We start from the raw sequence: 22,993 nt of genomic DNA, 5'->3' as shown, positions 1-22,993 counted from the left end.
TTGTTTCAAGACTTTCTAGTCTTCTTGTCTTTAGCAAAAGCCATTATAATTCAATATATTACTATCTTTAAGTGACTTTCTAATCTTTTCAAGTGATCTAAGACTATATTCAGTTTTCTTTCTTTAAGAATTATCTCCTTGATATTCCTTAGTCTCCATTCCCAAGTCTTTCATTTACCAGTCTCTGTTCTATAATTTCTTATTTTCTAGTTTCTGTTCTATAGTCTTTCATTTTTTAGTTCCTTGTTTCTAACCCGAGTACTACTATTATGTTAAAATAAAACCTCTAAAATGTTTTATTGAACTTTAGTGGTATATTTTTATAACAAAAGAACTATAAATGCAAAAGACATATATTTTTTCTTAATATGACCTTAAAATACCAACAATAAAAATTCTATAAATGTCACATATATTATATATTCTAATATAATAAAAATATATTGATTGATATTATAATTGATGTAAATAATTTCATGAAAATATTACATACATATATATACACATACATACATACATATATATATGTATATATATATATATATATATATATATGAGATTCAAAATTATACATAGATTTTTTAATATTAAAAACTCACTTACAACAAATATGTAGTCAAATCATTGATATAGAACTAAAATGAAATAAATATTAATTCATTGTAAGGAATAGAATTATATACACCAGTATTAATGCATTGAGTATATATATACACACATACATTTAAAACTCTCATAAATGTTCAAATGAATAAAAAAAAATAATGTATATTTTTAAAATGAAATATTTTAAAGCTATAATTCAAAATAATTAACTAATTTTTTAAAATAAAATAATTATAATTGAAATATATAAATATCCAAAAATTCAATGTAGTATTCATTATAATTTCTTTCTTTTTCAATGACATATTTTAGCACAATTATTTAATTTGAGAAAATAATATAATAATTCAGAATCTTATTCAATAAATTAAAATTTTAATAGTTAATTTTTTTGGAAATTAAAAGTTCAAATTTATAGAGATTAAGACAGATCATTCTAGACATTTAATTTTTCACAGGGATGTACAATTCATATTAATTTTATTTATGAAATAATTGGAAATAAAATTTATATACATTTTTTATTTTAAAAAAAAAAAAAAAAAAAAAAAAAACTAAGATCACTCTAGATCTTTTTTTTTTGTTTTTTTTTTCTGTTTTTATTGTTTTTTTGTGTGAAACCAGTAGAACTTACAAGATAAAAAATTAAAAAAAAAAAAAAAAAAAAAAACCACACTTAAAGTAAGAGTTCAAAAGATCAATAATAGATTTTTTTTTGGTTTTTAACATTTTTGCTTGCAAGTTCAAACAATATGTTAAAAAAATTTTTGAGACTTACAAATAATATTTTTAATATGATCATATTTAACTTTTAAATAAAATTGAATAAACATGATTTTCAAAATAATACAAAAAATTGTAAAAGTGATTAAATATAAATGAATTTCTTCTTTTTCTTCCATAATATTTCACAAGAATATGTTAAAGTTGAAATATTAAGTGACTAATTTTTATATATTCCAAATTTTATAATTTAATATAAACTTATAAACAATTGGTCATAGTATATTCAAATTTTGAATTATTTTATTCAAATAATTTTATGTGTTGGACTGGAAAACAGAGACGAGAAACTAGGAGAACAAAGAGGGCGGACTAGAAACAGGAGACTAGGAAATAGGGACAAGGGACAGGAAACTGGAAATGGAGGAATTAGAATGGGGGACAAAGATCAAAGATGGACAGAATCAATAATGAAATGACAAGGGAAGGTGTGGTTTTAATAACATTAGGATGTGGCTTTATCAACTTCTAATATTTATTATTACAATATAAATCTTGTTTTTTTATTTTTTTTTTCTTTATTTTTAGATTAGTGTAATAAAGAACAAAATAAAAAACAAAATAATAATAGTGTAAAAAATATAGCTTTAATATTATAAATCTAAAATCAATTAATTTGATAAACATTTTAAATAAAAATAAATATTTTTAAAAAATATTAATCCAATTTAAGATAATTTATTATATTCAAACTATTAATTTGTAGATAAATTATAAAACTTAGTATGTAAAAAAAAATTGAAAAAAAATCTCAAATTGTGATTTCTTAAAATAAAAATTGAAATTTTATTTTATATTTTATATGAATATTTACTTGATAATTTGATACTCATAGAATTTATTTTAAGAAATTTTATATATATATATATATATAAAGAAAAAATCACAATAACAAAAATAAATTCAATAGTTATTGATTGAATTTTAAAAAATATTTTTAACAATGTAGTAATTGTAAAAAAATTGTAGGATAAATAGTAAGAATTTTCAATTCAATGCACATCTTAAATTAAACCATTATTTTTTTTTACTGAAGTTTTATAAAACATTACAAAGAATATTTTTAAAACTAATTTCTGTATTTAAACTTCTTTTAAGAATAACATTGAATACTTTAAATTTATAAATTACACTCTTGTAAATACATGCTACCTAAAATATATTTTAATATGGTGTACTTCTTGAAAAGAACTTAATTTGCTTACATATTTTAGAAAAGTGTTTTATCTATTAAAAGTGATATGTATCAAAAGTATCATATAATTCGTATTAACTTATATGTTTATTTCTATTAATGATATTAATTTAATAATTATATATTTTAGAATAATAATATTTTGATAATAATTTATTTTAAAAATACTATAAATAAATTTATATATAAGCGAAGAAAATCCAAAATATCTAAAGTACCATGATATTAAATTAAAAAAATAAGATAATCTAGTTTGATTGTATAAAAAAATAAGTTTTGATATATTTTTATTAGTTTAAATTTTAAAAATTAGACATAAAATTTTAAAATAAAATAAAAAATAAAAAATCTTTAACAATCACAAAAAGTAATTGCAATATTGGACTTATGTATAAATATAAAAAATTAATTGAATGTTTTATTTAAAAAAATTATCCTAAAATAATCATTAAAGACTATAATAAAATTAAAATTAAATACTATTTTTAACTTTTCAAAAACCAATTTATCACATTTACAAAGGTTTTTTAAGTTGTGTTTTATATAATCTTTTTAAATTTCATTGATTACTCAAAAAAATTAAACAATAAAAATTAATACATTCACCTTAAAATTTCGTGACTTAAAGAAGTAATATTAAAAGAATGAGGATTGTTATTAATCTTCTAACAAGAAAGTTTGTAATCACATTGTTTTCTAGCTACATTAAGAAAACCCAAAGTTCTCAAGTTTGTCTAAATTCTTGAAACTTCTATAAAACAATCTTTAACAATTGTGGATAATTGAAGCACTTTAAAAATCTAAATACAAAGTTTGTTTGACATGTGATGTAAATGATTTCCTTGTCATTAATCATTCATTTAGTTACATTCATACAAAGAAAAATTACTCTTTATTTACGCACTTCAAATCTTACAAATAAAACATAATAATAATAGACTATGATGTTTGTGACAAATGCAATAGGAGATCTTGGATCTAATTTTCAATGCCTTGATTCTTTCTGTTTTTGTTTGTTTGTTTGTTTGTTTTTTTTTTTTTTTTCTCAACCGAACCAAACCAAACCAAAAAAAAATTCTTTTTCAGACAAACCATGCTCACATGATATTATCACCCATGAACCAACAAGACAAGCTGGTAACCCAAATGAGGAATTGGACCTGCATAAGACATTCTTCCACTAAGACAGTAAATACTTCCATACCCAAATACATCCTTTCCTCTTGGCCTTGGGACGAGCCAAAACCACCGAGGATTTGATGCTGTAGTCATCTGGATACTGATCAGTAATTCTGGTTCATAAATCATGCACGGCACCATTTTCTAGCTGCGCACTGCTTGGATCAGATCATCCAGCTCCCATGCCTCCAAGTTCAGATTTCGATGCTCTCACACTCGCAAACACCACGTGTTTTTTGAACTTCGCCGACGTGACGAAAGTGCCGACAGTGATCAACGGTGACTACTTGTTTCCGATCTGTGCTTGAAAATGAGCCTGGACTTGTCGATTGTGCGGATGGGAATGGCAGCTCACGGCGTTTTAGTTCTAGCGCACAGATCCGTCTACTACCCAGCAAGGACTGTCTCGAAACCTTCTAAGCAGAGTCGGCATTTTGATGTTTGCCAGATGAATGAAGAGGAAACTTGATCGACATGGCTGAATAAAAGTAAAGGTTCCGTTTAAAAAGTAATTGTGTGCATGTACATACACATGTCGTTTATAAACGGCACCTTTACTTTTATTCTCAACATCGACTACCGCAACGCATGTCTGGAGTCCAGATTTAGCCCATTCGAAAAGACGACAGCGTGGATCATCGCCGACATGGTGATGCAAATGAGTCACCGTGTCAGGGGAAGAACCCGCCGACTTCACGAGCCATGAACTGACGCACTCTGCCGCTCCATGATCGTTGCTGCTAGTGGCTTTGCGAGAAATCCTACCGCAATATTTCAACCAGATTGCTAAACATGAGGTCTCTCAGTCGCCGAGCATGTCTCGGCGAAGTACAAACGCAACTGTGCTTCACTGTCCTGAGTAATACTGACTCTGGCATTGAGGGTGTTTTAACAGATCTTTCATCAGATTTTTCTTCTTCTTCTTCTTCTTCTTCTATTTATTAATATATTTATTTATTGCTTTGTGTCCAGATTGTGGAAAAGAACTGAAATTGACACCTGCTATACAAAACGGTGTGGTTAGAATGGAAAGACTGAATGCGGGATGTCAAAGAATCCATGCAAGGCTATGAAGAGTGCCGACCCGTTTGGCTGTGCAAGAGCTTCACATGATCTGTTCTACAAACACATGTGGATTCATGCATTTGGTGCACTAGAGATTTATTGAGAATAAAAGTAAAGATGCCGTTTTTAAACGACATGTGTACATGCACACAATCCTTTTTCTCTCCACCATGTATTTGGCAAAAATAAACATGGAATACATAATTGTAAGTTTGAAAAAATAAACATAGTCCAAAATCATATGAAAAAAGAAAGATTCGATTCATAGATTGATTTTTTACAATTATATGTTTTGGCAATTATAAATTTAAAAATTAAATAATAAAAAAATATATCGAAATCAAGATTGTTTCACTTTTGATTTGGACCTGATTGAAGAAAAATTAATATAACTAGTTCTTATTATTTTAAGAGAAAATAAATTTTTATCAAAAAGCATCATTAATATCTAAATAATATAGGACGTTTTTAATTTTTAATCAAAGTGGTACATTATTAAATATATTGAGTTTTTTCCAGATTATTTTTAAAAGATTATTTTGTAGTTTATCATGTACATGCATTATCTAGATAACAAATATATATTTTTATTCTAAAATCCATACTAAAAATGTTTAAAGATTTTGATTTAATTACTTGTATAAAAAAGTTCTATTATTTTATTGAAATTAAAGAATTTTTTATAAGATTTTAATTCTAATATTGTTACAAAAAGAAAACTAATGCTTAATTAATACTCAGTGATTTAACTTTCAAACTAATATGCTGTTCTATATTAGCCTTTCAACTCCAACAAGTGTTATCCTGAAGATTAGATGCAAGATTTTATTTATATAAGAGGCTTTTGTATGATATCACCTCATTTCTTAAATTTATTTTACTTTGTAGTTTCATCATGCCATTATTCGCCATGGCTTCAGGATGATAATTCTCTTAATTATCTCCTAATCATTTTTAGTATGGTGGTAGAAAAATAAAATAAATTTTCCATGAAAATTATTTATTGCTAATCAAAACTCAAAATACTTTGATGTATACAAAAATGATTCTATAAAATTTACAATCATGCAAAAAGCAACCACAATAAAAGTCTCAATAATATTCACACCACCTACTCATATTTGAAACTTTGTAGGATGACTTATAATAGGAGAGACAAGACTATCCATTGTGTTATTTAAATGTTTTACAAAAGAGAAAACTATACTGCTTTAAAGGCAGATAACATTATTCCAGAACAGCATTATTCTAAAATAGATTTCACAAATCTTCCATGCGTATCATGTTGATGATAGACTGATTATTAATAAGAAAGTGATGCTCAAAGTATGAGGGTTTGTGGGAACTACAATTATCTTACCAGATTTGAAGGACCGGATGTTAAGAGAAGAATCAGAGGGATTTTGTTCGAGGATCTTGTGTGCTGCTGATCACTTGCATAAACAAAGAACTTGTGTGTAGACGGAAACAAACTGTTGCAAAAAACAGAATAGAAAGAACAAATAGATTGATCATATCAGATCAGAGTGTGCACTTGATGCTGGGATTCGAACGTCTTTGCAATCGATTCAGTAAGTTTAACATCATGTACAAATGCTAGTCTTTCATAATACAAGCCACTGGTACAGTTACTAATCCAAATTGCATCCAGAATGAATCTTTGAACATTCGAAATCCTGCATGACGACGCTACCTTTCGAACCTGATAAACGCAATCAGTCCTTTCCTCAGTCCTTCCCTCAATCTACATTGTCAACACATTCTGATGAGCTACCTGTATTTTCATTGTACAAATACCATTCAACCCCCATCGTAAGATCTGTTCAAGCTTCTAACGCAGGCTGTGGGGCGGACGAGAGGTTGACATTTGACCTCGCTAGCTTGCTCGCTTGTTGAGTCTGTACTGAGCAAGCTATCGCCCCAAGTCCCGCTTATGCGCCTGTTTTTAAGGTCATCGACAACTGCAGACCAAAAAAAACATTTTGCTGTAAGTGAAATCTTGCACGAACGCCATACTCCACAGATGCTTCAACCCGTTCTCCAGCTCACTTCCTCCACATGAACGTTTTCGTGGCACCGTTTAGGAGCATCAAGGGGCATTGTCGCTTCGGATGTGGCAATCTGGACGCGAGATCCTGGAAAAATATCTGCACAGGTTCGTGAGGAGATTTGCCGCTCGTATCTGTGGTTTGAGTCACGCTGGCCACCTCTACACTGCTAGAAGCTGATGATTATGAGATGGGTTTTGCTAGTCCAGGAGACTGAGCACCGCCTCCACATCCTGCACCGAATCGTCCAAATTCTCCTCCATTCGTATCCTGCAAGGACGCAAACCCGGCATGCATTGATCCATCCAGCCGGCCACTTGGCACGCCGTCGATGCTCAACTGGTGGATCCCAAGAGGTGCTGCTGGATCAGCATCTCCGTGACCATAGCGTTCGCAAATTGGTTTGCATTGTTGTCGTTAGGCTCGGTTAAAACACGGAACATCGTCGACGAAGACTCCAGCATGCTTTGATAGGAGCTAACTCGCCAGAAACTTGCAACTGACTTACAATAAGTTGAGGATGACATAGTGATACCCGCCAGAGCATCTGACGTTGTAGAATTAGCGACGGCGGCATGTGCAAGGCGAGATTGGTTGGATTTAGCATTGTAAGATCCATCCGGGTGCAGGCAGTTAGCACTCATCTCTTCTTGAAATTGTGTGGAAAAGCCCTACCCAACACCATCCTCAACCTCTGAACAAGAATCATGAGAATACCCACTTCAGTTGGCGGCTCGCGGCCAGAACCGATCGGGGATCTCACAAACTGTGTGCAAGCGAACTTCCTAAGACCGAATCGCCTCTTCTCTGCTATCCTTTATAATCTGTTTTTCGAAATAAAGGGAAAAAAAAAAAAAAAAAAAAAAAAAAAAAAACCCAAACTCAACTCTACACAGCGACACCATCCCCAGCTGCTGAGCCCTGCTGAGGAAGCTTATAAATTGCAACCTTGATCTGAATACTTAATGACTGTTTTTCTTTTTTGATACGTTTACACATTTCAAATCTAGCAATGACTTCACATGATCCCACGTCGCCGTCTCCCAGACAAAACTTGCAGATCAACGGAAGGACTTAGATTGAAATAAAAGTGCTTCAATTGGTTAGTCTGAATGCATCATTTGGAAGCTGATGGAAAAAGGCAAACTCCGAGTTACTCATGTAGTTACCTGCATCAGTGATGTCAACGTTAGCAGGTTAGTTCGAAGACTGAGCTCCATCGCCGCAAATTCATTATGACTTCCAATGCAGAACACAAGTCACTCTGAATCAAGAACAAGATATTCGAATATGAGATGCAAAGTGAAGCAGGGGTAGGCTGTCTACCGGATGCGCCTTGAGGATCGCCACTCCCGGACACTCCCTTGTTGTCCTCAGCGTTCGTGTTGAGAAAGCTCTTCTGCGGGGAAGCATCCGAGTTTCGAGCTGGCTGTCGAGGCTGCGGGTGGAGAGCCATGAGGGGGTCAGGCTGCGCCATCCCCGGCATGTTGATGTTGGAGAAGCCGGAAGGGAACATACCCAACGTAGTCACTTTGGTAGCCAGCTCTGAGAGCTCCGCGTGTGCAGCTTCCAAGCTCGGGGACTCCATCGTGTGACTGGCAAGAGTTTCTTTCGCTTTCTCTAGAATGGATTGCAAGTATTTCCCTTGCGCTTGAATGCGCATTTGCAGATGCCTTTGCACCTGAGGTCACAAGACCAAGATTTAGAACAGCAGACTAAAATGCAACTCCGAAAACGAAAGTCTGTGACCTTGTAATAGACTGCGCACAGGTATCTGTCGCAATTGTTTAGTTTGAAGAGGAAGATTAGTACCTCTAGTTGATCATGTAACCGCTGCTGGACTTCCAGCTGTAGCTGAAGCTGCTCACTCATTTGCATGCCACTGCCACATATTAACAGCATGGGCTACTTCAATCACGTAATCATGTGAACACTCAATAGTTCTAGGCAGTTGACAAACGAAGAACCTGCACATCTAGACACAGAAATCGATTGTGGACGTTCTCCGGAAAAGGATGGAGAGGGTGACATTCATAGGCCAGGTTGTGACGACACTTACTCCTGAAGGTTTTGCGGCTTCAATTGTTGCATACCATCTGAGAGAGAGTTCGATCGCTGCAAACCTGCAGAGCTGGTTACAATTAGTGCTTATAATAAGCAAATCAACAGTTGACTCCTGCATCCAGGTCTGTCCAGTGCGTCGTCATATGTTGCGGTTCCGAGGGGATCGAATACCAGACACAGATAGAGAATTAATGAATGGAAAAAGCAGAATGTGAATTGGGTATATCTGTGACGACTTACTTCCATCTTTGTTTTGAAGATGCTGATCTCTGTTAAGCTGCTTTCCAAGCCTGTATTTCTGAGGATCCATATTCACGGTTAGTCACGCTAACTAATACGGTTGTGTAATCAGCTTTCTGGTCAACAATGCTAGCTCATAGATCTGGCAAACTATCGTGTCAATTGCGGCTTCGATCACGCAGCTATGGCCCGCGACTAATTCTATCTGCACCGAAACACGATATAGGAAAAGAGAATTGAACCTGGAGGTGGCTCTTCAAATGGTAGAGAGTCAGCCCTTTCACTCCCATGACGCGCATCACGGATTTCGGAGTAGCCTCTGCAAAAAGTCAAGAGTTTCACAAAACAACGAAACATTGTCAGGGTGCAGGAAAACATAAAGTACATGTGGAGGGGACCCCGCCGGTACATAATCCATTTTGGATGGCGGCGAGGATAGGATATGTGGGAGAAGTACAACTCGACTTACAGAGAAGGTTTTTCAGTGCGCTTCTAAGTAGTTTGTGATAAGAAGAGAGCTCTGACTATCTGTGGCCAAACATTGTTCTGCGATAGATTCGGTACACCTCGGTCCTTGAAATCTATCACAATACAACCCTGCTTCGCACACTCCCCTCTTGGCCTTGGTCGCTTGAATCGTGGTAGTTAGCACGCCGAAACGATTGATTAATTTCTACGATGGTATGAACCCAGCGACCCATAGCACTACAATCCAAAGCCATGACAGTGCCTTTTAACTTATTCAAAATAAAAGAGCTGTTAATAAATGCACATCGGATAAATATTGTTAACATTCACAAGTTCCACAATTGACCACAATTGTAAGACTTGCAATGGAAGCCAGTGCATGTCTAGTGTTGCTTCAGTTGATAGTGGTAAAAACGTGTAGGCTCATTGCTTCCAACTACCGCAGCAAAAGCAGCTTACGAATCTGTGGGTGAGAAAACAGGAACCAGTTGCAAGAAATCCTATTTCACTCTTTCAGAAAACAGCGCGCGTTACTCCACTGCGGTAGGAAACCCTTGTTGACCAACAACCGAAAACCAAAACACAGTTGACAGAACCAAAATAGTCACACGATGGTGCAAAACGTCTAAAAACAAGCGTGGCAATAAATGCCATCAATTCTCAAGTGCTGGTGTGGACTAGAAGACTGCACAGCTACGACGACCAGAAGCCCAGCCCGCTCGAAACCACAGACAAGTGAGGTTTCAAATGAAAGACCGGTTCGACGCATGAAACTTCAGGTGCGAGATGTTCGAGTCCGTGAAGCAATGGGAGAGTTGGAGTTCGAGATGTGGATCATCACTGGTTTTTGTCGGTAAATTAGTGCAGACCTTGGAACTGAAGCTAAGAGACTGTGCACTTACTGTCAGCCCCTCCAAGTTGGGTCACGGCGTCTACGAAGCGCTCGTGAAGCTCCGGGGTCCATCGCAGGCGAGGCTTGGGATCGGCTGGACTCAAGGACACCATGTCGCCTCCGTTCATGGTCTGAGTAATCCCGTAGGGTGGGGACAGTTTGTCATGCGCGTACACGGAGGGCTGTGCCCGATTTTGATACGGCCCGGGACTCGAAATCCCCGGATTCATATATTTGGACTTCATCTGAAACATCGTGAAGACCTAAGCGAAAGACTCTCAGCGTGTGTTGCTCTTGATCCCACGGCTCCGTTTGCAAAACCCTCAAGGCTCAGTTCCACCCACAATGCTCGGGGATCAACATAAACAGCTACAATTGGAAGCTACACTTGAGTCTGCAGGGCGTACACGGAGATGTATCCTTTGCGACTGTAAAGATCGGATCTAACTGCACCAAACTATAAGATTTCCATGGCTCCACACTCTAGCTTTAAATTCGCGATAGTCTTCGTAGCCGCGACAACAGATAAACCAGTGAAGAATCTAAACCTTCCCTCTCTCTCGCTACCACCAACTTCTGAATCGCTAATGCTAAACTCCAACGAAACTCTTTATATGATCCACACTCCCTGCAACTAACTCACAACCTTCACACCGCACCCAAAGCTCCTGAAACCTGGAAAACAATCCGGCAGGCTGGAACCGTTCTGGAATTTAACATCCGGCACGAGCAGCGGATCCGAATGATGTTTAAAACTATCGCCCTTAGACTTAACCCAGTTTTGATGATCTTCGCGCATAATCGACCACCACCACCAAGAAGCCAAGCGATTCTATGATTCTGGTGAGCGACGATTGAATTGCGACGAGCATATCTAGCGTCCTGGTGGCAGATGGGTACTGGCGACAGCGGTGGGGTGAGGATCCAGCACGATGGTAACCTTGAAGAGAGAGACAACGGCCTTGGGGATACAGCTTCCAGGAAGCCAAGCAAGCAAACTAACAGTTTCCTCGGAAAGGCGACAATAATCTTGACACAAAACTAGCTAGGGACAAAACTCTCGTCCAGAGCGGTGGGAAGCAGCCAGCGGAGGGGCAATGTTGGGTGCTCTCTCGATCAAAATGAGCGGAGGAGCCACGGAAAGGCAACGTAAGGCCAGGAGGAAAAGGAGAGGGAAAACCCCAGGCTCTTCCAGAAACCAGGCTTCTTCTTCTACAGGGTAAAGGTGAAATTTATTTCGTAAAGGCAGCGGTTTTTGCTGCAGCACGTGCCCGGAGTTTACCATTCCTTCGGAGGGAGTGGGGAGCTTGTCTCATACACCCACACACTCACACACATAAATGAGTGCAAGTCAACCTGGCATTCCATGCCACCCCTTCCGCCCAGGCTGGAGCCCAAACTTAGCCCTCTCCTCGTCGTCTTCCTCCTCCGCCTCCTGTTTCCACATGTACCCCAGCTTGGGAGTTTTACAATTTTATAATAGCGCCTTGTTTCTCATAATAATTCTGAAAAACACAGTTAAATAAAATTTTCGCAACTAATTTCATTGGATTGTTTATTGTTTTTGTAGTTTTTTTTAATAGCATTCAACCGTTTGCATGCATGGATGTGGGTCAAAAGAGAGATCTTCATCTGAAATTATATATATAGTTGCGTCTTCTTCTTCCAGCCTGTTTCCGGGTAAACTTGGGGAACCTGATGGATAGTTAGTTACATGTTGTGAGTGGAGTTAAGATGCTCACGAGGTCAAAACTTGCTGAATCTATCCACTTCGAAAACCTTATTCGTCTGACATTCAAACTCCTCTATTGCACGCTCCTTCACAACTACTACTCCACATGCGAATTTTCACTAGTCCACTATCTCGGTTGAGCTGGAATTGAGAAAATAACAAAAGAAAATTAAAAGTATATTTAAAAAAACGCAGAAAAAAAGGTTTCCCATTGTCTCAAAAGAAACGCATGCGCAGTGTTCTGCTTGAAAAGTCAATGATTGGGGTGGGGGGCATACAGACAGAGAATCTGACATAAGGTGACGGAGGCATGTGTGGTGGAGCAGGAGCAGTGAGTGAGGAAGCACAACAGGCTTCCTTCCCATTCCCGTTCCCTTTCCCTTCCCTTCTGTTGTGTTCAGTTCTGCTGTAGAGTTGTAATGTGTGCCGGTGCCTGATGCTGCGAGCGCCGCACATGGCAGGCGGTACCTGCAGATGGCCGTCATAGCAGCGACTCCATGATGAGTAAATGGGAGATCTGTGTTGGCTGGCTGCACCCCCTGGGCAGCACCACCCCATAGCTTCTGCCCTTGCAAGTCTGCTCAGTCTGCTCATTGCTGATACACTCTGTAAGCAGATGAAGAAGCAGACAAAGCAGACGAATAAAGACAGAAGAAGACGACGACAACGACGGCGACGACGAAGAAGAAGCTCATTCCTTGAAGGTCCTTAGAGGGTGCTGATCCTCGCTTACAAACCCAGACTGTGACGCCATCCCCCACTTCTGGGATCCTGAAACCACAGATTCCTGTTTACAAAATATCCATTTGTGTTTCTTAGCGTAGGACTTGAGCTGTGAGTGGCTGTCAGCCAATTCAATTTGCAATGCATTAGTTAAGTAGTTTTTGTTCCTTTCTCTCCCTCTCATCTTCTCTTCAGAAGTCTATAAATGTGTGTGTGTGTATATATATATATATATATATATATAGAAACATGCACATGTAGAGTTGGTTGGGTTTGTGTTTTCCATGAGAATGAGGAGGTGGACAGGTGGTTATTACTGATTGTTATGGAGTATCCATTGAGTGAGCGAGTGAGTGAGGATGAGAGTGTGGGTGTGTGAGTGTGAGAGAGATTGTGAGATGGTATGGCAAGAGAGCATTTGCAGAGTCTTTTGCAACACCAATGGGGCTCACTTTTAGAATATGATTGATGGCACCCTTTCATTCCCTTTTATCCCCCCCCCCACCTTTCATCAACTCCCACCAAGTCAAATGAATACGATTATATATATATATATATAGAGAGAGAGAGAGAGAGAGAGAGAGTCATTATATGATTCACCCTCATCAGTTCACACCAACTCCCACTCACACCCCAAAAAGATATAAACAAAAAGAAGGAACGAAGAAGAGAAGAAAGAAGAATTGAAGTAAAAAATAAACGTCAAAAAAAGAAACAAGATGAAAAACAAGGGAACAAAGAAATGAGAATTTTTTGTCTTTTTTATCTTTAGTTGTTGGGGTGATGGTGTGAATCATGGCAATAGATCATGTTTTCAAAGGGGGCCACATTTGGATTGAAGAATAAGTCAGGACATGGGTGCTCCCATAATTCTCCTTTTTACAATTTCTTTTTATTGCAATGAATGGATAATTGTGGATATTGCCATCCTCTCTGAAGTCATTGCACAGTAAGTTCGATGCAAAAACATGTCCTGCTGGAATGATTTGCAGGTTATTAAGAACCAATGCAATACAAAAATCCACCATGCAGCTCATGAAGGTGACTATATCATTTATAAATGATAGCAACAAGTTGGACAAAACATCCTGTTCATTTATCACATTCCAAGATTTTTGACAATACTACTTCACAAGTCAAACCATACGTATTTATTTATATATATACATACATACATACATACATACATATATATATATATATATATATATAGAAAGAGAGAGAGAGAGAGAGAGAGAGAGATTTGAAATTGAGCATTGGAATGGTTACAAGGTAAAAAAATTTACATTGTCTGCTATAAATAAATAAATAAATAAAAATGCTTATACAAAATAATAACTATATATTTTTTAAAATTTTTATAACATTAAGTATTGGCAAGAATTTTATCTTGGTCATATAGGTTTTTTAATTTTCATTAAATAGAAGGTTTTAGAATTATTAAATTTTATTGCCATTTAGATCATAAATTCGTGTTATGATAAGATTTTTGGTTAAGGATGTAGGAATATGTACAATAATTCATTTTTAGAGCCTAAAAAGTTGATTTTATATTTTTTGAAATAGGTTCACAACTCTTTCACATCAGTTTGCACAAATTTGTAAATTGTGCTCCTAAAATAAAATATATTGGTGTACTTTCTTAACCAAACAAATTTTCCTTAAAAAAATTAAAAAATAATAATCTGATTTGTTTTTCTTTACAGTTCCTATCCACAAATCTTTTTCTTAGAACAGTTATTTTATCTTCATACCATTTGAAGATAGAATTAATGCAATGAACATTTTCTTTGATGCATGTATAATAAAATCAACTTATAAAAATATACATAATTATTTTAAATATGGTATATATTTTTTAAAAAATACCAAAAACAAAAACAAACAAAAACAAATTGATATTAAATTTAATTTATTTTTAAAATTTACTTTCTTAATAATTAAAAAACAATGAAATATTTTTAAAGGATTAAGTTATCAAAGATTACTTTTATTTATGTTTTTAGTGCTATTCATGATTTTTCGTTATAGCTATATGTATTTATAAAAAATATCTAATTAGTAATATAATATTATTTATATTAAAAAAAATTAGATACAATTTTATTTTAATTGGAAGTAAACACTTGCATAAATATTTAAAAATATAATTTTTATAGCCAAACTTAAATTTAAGATCTAAATAAGTTTTTTAATTTCTATGTAAAATTTTTCAAACATTTTAGATTTCATATCATATTATTTTGAAAGCAATAATTTAAAATCTTAGTTAGTTGTGTAATCTTTACATCAAATCAAAGACAAAATTTATGTTAAATATTCAATTGCTTACACTTGCTTGCAATTTATAATTGATGTAAATATCTTATTATTTAAACTAAAAATAAAATAAAATTAGTCATGTATAGTGATTATAGCACCAAAAAAAAATTAAAAATTGAAATTAAAAATGATATATAATTTTAAATTTAATAGATCTTAATAATAAAATACATTTCTATTCATAAAATATTATTTTCATACAATTATTTTTCTTTTCAAAATACACCAAAGCTCCATTAAATTTATTTGTCCTTTTCTAGCAATTTCAAATCCTATTTAACAACTCTCTTTTTATCCTCTTCAAACTCTATTCATTTCCATCCAAATTGATAGTTTTTATAATTATAATTTTTTTCTTATATCCAAATTTATATCTTTCCTTTTAATCTTAAATTCCATTCTTTATTATCAAATTATTCTTTCATAAAATTCTATTGAGTCAAAAGACTGATACGAAATTCTTTATAGTTGATGTATTTTCCTGTTCATACAATTTGCGTGAATGGCAATTGTCAAATTATGTTGGGGAAAAAAATTTAAAAAATAAAAAAATAAATACACTTGGTACAAACTCAAATCTTAAGTCTGCAAAAACTGATACATATGTCTTAAATGATTGAGGCATAATAAATAGCCATGCTTCATAGGTACCTCAATTTCTTACTATTACTATTATTATTTATTTAACATTTCTTATACATAGACTAATTTAATAAATATCAAAAAAACAAGGTATACTTCAAATGTAATATCAAACATTATAAAATAAAATATTATTACTGTAACCAACATTCTGTTTAGTTACTTATAGGCTTAAAACCAGGATTATGTGCAAATTTAGAAAGTACATCTAAACATTCATGCATTAAAAAATTACACATGAAATTTAGATACGTATGATTTCAAAATATATCATACTATATTTTTCATTAAAATTTAAAATTAAATTAAAGATAATTTCAAATATGAATATATCTAGTTCATCATAGTTTCAAGCCATTATATATATATATATATATATATATATATATGTATATTTAAGTTTATTAACTAAGTAAAAGATATCAAACTTATATTCTGAGATGATTTCTGAATTTTGGTAGCAAAAAAAAGTTAAATATAATTAAAAGGACTAGAATTTAAAAAACTAATCAAAACTAAAATAGTATATATATATATATATATATATATATATATATTTAGAATAACATATTACTATAAATAATATTATATAACTAAAATAATAAATATTGATTGTAATATTACATATAAAATTTGGACAATTCAACAATATAAATATTACCATAATTTAAATAGTATGTAGTTTTTAGTTAACTTTACTAAATAACTAAGTATTTAATAAAATATCCAAAAAAATACTTATTAAACCTAAAAAATAGAAAAGTATAATTATCCACAATTTACCTTAAAAATATTGTATGCAAAAATAATACTTATTTCAATACTATTTAATACAAAATTCTGCTTTTTAACTTTTATGATATATATATTCACAACATCTTTATAATTTTATAATTTTATAATTTTTATAGAATCAATTACCGTTTTTTTTTCTTAATAAAACCTCTATTTTGAAGTAAAAATAATATTATACAATTATAAATATCTTTTAGTTAGCTAAGAAAAAATCATTTCTTGTCTTCACTTGAATAAATGTAGATAAATATTTTTTAAAAAATCTTTTTGTTATTTTTTATTTTAAAAACTTCTTTGTTATATCATAATTATTGTATTTTATCCTATTCACATAATATTTATTTTTTATTTTTGAAGCTTTTATTTGGATAAAACTTTGGAGAGTATATGCCCTCTTTCATGATTGTAGTTCCAACAAAGTTTCATAAAATAACATACATATCATAAAATAAAAATACAATAAGTTTTTTCAAATACTCAATTTCAAGCCTTAGATTTCTTCTACCTTATATTGTATGTTTTATCATAAAAAGTATAGTAAATTATTCCCAACAGACTATCCTTGATGCTGACTAGTATTTGATATATTTCCTTGCACAATTGGCTATAAACATCAATGCAAAGTGTGTTATGATTATTATTATTTTGCATTAAATTTTTAATTTTAATTTTAATTTTAATTTTTTTCTTTTGTGTAGAGAAATGAAACTTACACCAACAATAGAAGAGTTAACAAAGAGTAAATGATTACCTCAAAAAATTAGCAATTAGAAATTCAAATTATGAGCTCTATAGATGTGTCTGTTTCTCACTTATAATGTCTTTCAAAAACATAAATGTGTGATTGAACACAATAATAGATTCCAGATGGGCAGGTGCAAAATGATTGATGTGGTAGGAAAAACAATACACACTACACTATGTTTGAGGTATTTATTTATTTATTATCATAGAAGAGAGTACACCATATACCCTTGAGGGTTTCATAGTTTTATAATTATAGGGTATTTACAAATCATGGAATGGAGGTAGGTTCTTTCAGACAAATATATGTATATATATATATATATATATATATATTTGTTAAGTGTATATATAGACATTGAATACTTCGATGTTTCTATTTTAGTTTTTAGTACTTTTGAGTATAAATCATGCGCAAAGTCCAAAGACAAGTGGTGCATGGCATGATTAGGTGTTTCCTCCATTTGGTGGCCAAATTGTGGCAATCATTTATAAAAGAGGCTCCCAATTCTTAGCTAAACTTATATATTTGTTGGAAGCTACAATGGATTTGGGCACATTTACCCTCTTTTCCAACCGAAGACTTCATTTGTTGTTCATCCTTTCCTACTTGGAGAATGATATTTAACTTTTGTTTATTCCTTCAAAACCTCATTTTCTTCTGATTATCAGCATTTATACAAAATGTGCATCTATCTCTGTAATTATCTAGTAATAACTTGCATTAAGTTGAAAAATAATAATTATGAGAATATTTATATTGCATCTATTGTAACTTTTTCTGCAATGTATTTACACACACGAAAAAAAAATAAAAAAATAAATGTATCAATATATATATATATATATATATATATATATCAATGTAATAACAACAAATATTTTAGTAAATTATAAACAATGATAATATTTTTGTATTGGTTTTTATATTTGAATTCAATGTTTTGATATTTGAATTCAACTTCAATCAACATAATTCAAAAATTTATGGAATGATAAATATATATATATATATATATATATATATTAAAAAAAAATTCAGATGATTTGACAAATATTTTAAAAGAAATCAAAACCCTTCTACAGTTTGGGGATGTAAGTATTTCTTCTAATATACATTTCAACTGCTCTAATCAATTAACAATCACATACATACACAAATTGATAAATACATTGTTTCAATACGTAATACTATGCTCAAATGCCCCATGTTAGCTGTAACAAATAACCATCCCCATGTAAGACAGTTACGGTGGGCTTGCAAGACATATTAAAAACTATCTATTAATAAAAATCATATTCAAAGAATCTAGACTATGACTAAATTTTGTCACCGGAGCACCCGGTATCGCGATCCCAACCGTGGATCTAAAAGGATCTTGATCGAACGCCCCAGATGCAACCACGACGGGTAGGAGGGGCCGGAAGGCGTTCGAAGGCAGAAGTTTTAGGGCTTTGGTGCCGGTCAAGCGGCAACTGGAGCGATCAGTGCCGCGGAGCCAGCCGCTCCAGGACCCGCCCGCCCACAAATTGCCATGGACCTGTTTTGTCTGCATTGCGTTAACGTAAGTAAACGATAACACGGAGCACCCATTTGTTGTAATTCACTGGGTTTGTCTCAGAATGCGATACTCTCGATCAGTCTGAACTGATCGAATGGACAGACAGTGAGCATGGATTCCAGACACGACGTCGACTGTCAGATATGTGCTGCAGGGATAATCACATGGACTTGAGAGAGGTCATCTGCGAGGGAATTGAACCTCGACACCCACATCGTGACCCGTCATGAACAGCTCGAAGCCTTGAGAGATCCAACCTCCGTTTATACTGCGCACGGGATAGTTTCCGAAGCCAAATGAACCAGCACAACAGTGGCCAACAAGGCATGCCCCTGGGTCTTCCACGTTCTTGCCCTCGTCTCAGGAATAGACTTTGACTCTGATGCGCACCTAGCCCTGGAAACACGGACAGCCCCGATTTGAAGAAATTGGATACGTAGAAGTTCATGGATTGACGAAGGATCAGCACTAGACAGGGGCTCGTCTTTAGGGAGCTGGGCCCGGCGCCATCCTCCGCCACCCAACCCGCACACAAGCCCACGAACACCATAGTTGCTGCAAGGCACACGCTCGAAGCCCCCTCGTGGCATGCATGTAATTTGGCAGCATCATATTTGTCTAAAATAAGGGGGGCGATTTCGACAAGCAAGAGTTGCGGTAACCACCAGTTGCTTGGCCCATGGTCCAAGCTGTTTAACGGAGGGAGGACCTGGTGTTGAGTTTTTGACAGATAATCAGAAAAACAAAGATGACTTCATCATTAGTCTCGTGCTTTACGGCACTGTATTTTGTATTGTATGTAGTTCATCTTCTCCCTCTTCGACATTTGATAACATCTTACATTAATATAATACTATGAAATGAAGGTTTTTTTTTTTTTTTTTTTTTTTTTTTTTTTGTCTGGATTCACATTCATCTATCCAGAGATCACAAGCCAGCAATGTCTCCAAATTCAGTGTGTGCTGCTTTGAACCCCAAGTCCAGATAGAGAAGTATGCCGTCGCAGGAGGGTTTGGTCTGCTGATGCATATCGCGAGCAGATAATCTTGGACCACGCGTATCGAGCTATTCTGGGCCTTGACACGCTATGTAACCCTGTGAATCGAACCACACAGAGGATAAATATTGTGGTTACAGTACCAACTGTACCATGATTCGGTTCTCCCAGTATTTTCAGGATTAAATATAAATCAGTCATCCAAGAGGATGGATTCCAGATGTTGTGGAATCATGCACCGTTTGGGAGAATTCTTGTACTCGTCGACAAAGAGAAAAAAACAAAACAAAACAAAACAAAGGTTCAGGTAACGTACGGCTGGACGAAGAGGCCTTCCTTCAGGTCTGTGACAGGAATCAAGCCTTCGAGGAGGACTTCCTGTCGATCTAGATATTAACAGAGCTGCTACATCAACATATCTCCCATCCCAGAATTGATCGATCTTGTGAAGGAGGCAGCTATCTTGCTACAGTCCCACCTCGGTTCTGAGAAATCGAATCTGGTCGACGAGCCTTGCGCCATCACTCCTCCATGGAATGCTTAATCCAGAGAAAATGCCACCACAACACACATCTTCATCAATCATTGATAAAATCATAAACAAGCCCTGCATCAGAAATTGTGCTTACATGCATGAATTCATCGTGGAATTGACTGTGTCAGTAAAGACTGAGTGTGATCGGCGTCTTCACACGAGAGACTGCCGGAGGCAGTGACTGCTGGATGGTACTGTGACAGGTCCCAAATTAGATTGAACAAACAACGCGAACAAAAGGAATATAAAAAGTAAATAATAATAATATGAAGAATAGTAATCTAGAAACTGATTTTTGATTAATTTGTTTTTAATTCTCGTTGCCGGCAATAGAGAAACCGGCGGCAGGGACTGAAACGGGAGAGAATAAATCGCGCGGGCTGGGCCCGGCCACCCTAGCGACTGCTCGGCTTGGAACCCGTCCACGGCTGTCATGCGCCAAGTCCTCCCACCTAACGGCCGCGACCCTTTCATCCTCTTATTGATGGATGATATTAATACTAATTTCATCCGTTTGCGGAATTAGCATTACTAATGTTGGCGGAAGGGTTGGTGACGTCATGGATGAGTACGTTTGGACTGTCATCAAAGGTATTACAACTTTCTTCCTTTTGCCTTTACTTTTTACTTTTCCTTTTTGGTTTGTTTGTTTTCTTCTTCTAGTTCGATATCTTAATTTTTCGTATTTGGGGGAAACAATTAATGTTGGTTTTTAAATGAGTTAGTGAAACTTATTATTTGGGTAGGGTCTTCGATGTGTACAGATGTGTCACAAGAATGATTTTCAAAGTTTTATATACCTAACCCCTCAATGATCTATAGTGGTTTCTAGACCTTTGGATAATTTTACATTCTAAACTATTCTCATGCTGAAAGTTTTGATCGAAATGACTGTCTTCTCATTAAACCTTTTCCATTTAATTTTGTTGAATGCAAATTAGTGAACTGGTATAAGTTTTAGTCGATGTTGAGCATGGCTCATTTCTTGTACGTGATTTATGTAGTAATGCAACTGTGTAAAAACCATGTAAACAAATACAGTTGTTTTATTTGTTTACAACAGTGTATTCATAATGCAATTAAAGTATGGTAGTGTCAAAAATGGGGTTTTTATTATTATTTGAAATGAATTCAATCAGAAAATATTTCATGATATTATTGATTACACACATACATTTTGAGAAAATAATAGTTTTGATAATAGAAAAACATAAAGATTTAGGAATAAAATTCTCACAATTATGTAAACTTTGAAAGAAAAAAAATTATATCATTTGCAACAAGATAAAAAAAACAAAAAATAAAAAACATGTTTATTAACATTGAAGAATCTTTGCCTACATATTTAGAAGGTTTCTATGTGTTTAGAAGAGAAGATAAGAGGCTGTAACTTTTAAAGTTTGTAAAAGGTTCAAATCAGGACATTTCTCTTGCTTGGATTTATATTTAAAATAATAATAATAATGATAATAAAAATGAGGTGGAATGCATTTTTCGCATATATAGCATGAACAGTTTCATCCCCTTGAATTTGCATCAAGCCTTCCTTTGAAAGTTGGTGTGTTTAGAACTACAAAAATAAAATAAATAAATCAATTTAATTTGAAAATAAAAACAACATGATCCATTTCATGTTTTTTTAAATTTAATTTAATTATTTATTTTACACTAACTTTAAATGCCAAGACTTTTACAAAGCATCATTTCCAAACCAAGAAAAAATGCTTCTGAAAACTTTAGGGCTATGGCTCGTCAAAGTCAGCTTCTTTGTTTAAATCCTTTATGTCATGTTTAGTTCTACAAAATTCTCTTAATTTCGAGGTTCTTAACAGCAATATTTATCATATAATACAGGAATATGGAATTTAATAGAATCAAGGATAAATTGTAAAGCAAATTAAAAACTTATCAATCATGTGGAAATCCTCAAAAACAAAAACATTTTTATTTTTATTAAAAGATAATCACTGCTACACAAACGTCATTCAAAATCTTTTGATGAAAACTTACATGAATATTAGAAGATAGTGAGTGGTGGAAGTGAATAACTCAAAAAAGTATTGTCAAATAATTTTTCAATAAAAATAATGAAAGTAATGTGTGGTTGTGACCCAAAAGCTACTCAAGGTATAGGCTCCAACTTCATGGCGGAATATACTTTGAGAGACAAAGATGTTGGTGAAGGTGGGGGCATCGAACTCTAGTCCATATGACATCCAACCATAGCCCACATGGCACCCTTAAATAAGCTACCCCAACTTTTAAGTAGTAGAGTGGAAGAATTAATTAAGTTGATTCTCACTTTGTAGGGTCACTTCACTATACAGAGTGACCACACTAAAAAGATTCATTTTGTGGCAAATATGATAGAGGGTAAAGTGGGGGGGGGGGATCAACCCTA

General features: G+C 34.0%; 1 protein-coding gene across 1 annotated transcript; it reads right to left on the bottom strand.

Annotated features, from left to right (window-relative positions):
* Nucleotides 1-6,369: 6,369 nt before the first annotated feature.
* Nucleotides 6,370-11,713, bottom strand: LOC112295835 (protein PHR1-LIKE 2). The gene is made up of 7 exons (XM_024547820.3): nt 10,551-11,713; nt 9,423-9,499; nt 9,181-9,238; nt 8,936-8,999; nt 8,689-8,758; nt 8,203-8,557; nt 6,370-8,045 (listed from the first exon to the last, which is right to left on the bottom strand). The coding sequence occupies exons 1-7, from the start codon at nt 10,792-10,794 to the stop codon at nt 7,972-7,974; spliced, it is 942 nt and encodes a 313-aa protein (XP_024403588.1). The 5' UTR covers nt 10,795-11,713; the 3' UTR covers nt 6,370-7,971.
* Between the last annotated feature and the right edge of the window lie 11,280 nt (nt 11,714-22,993).

Source organism: Physcomitrium patens, chromosome 19 (genome assembly GCF_059467195.1).
Source record: "Physcomitrium patens ecotype Gransden chromosome 19, ASM5946719v1, whole genome shotgun sequence".
In the NCBI taxonomy this organism is placed as follows: Eukaryota; Viridiplantae; Streptophyta; class Bryopsida; order Funariales; family Funariaceae; genus Physcomitrium; species Physcomitrium patens.
Note: the sequence above shows the minus strand (reverse complement) of the source record. Positions and strands in the feature narration are given on the sequence as shown.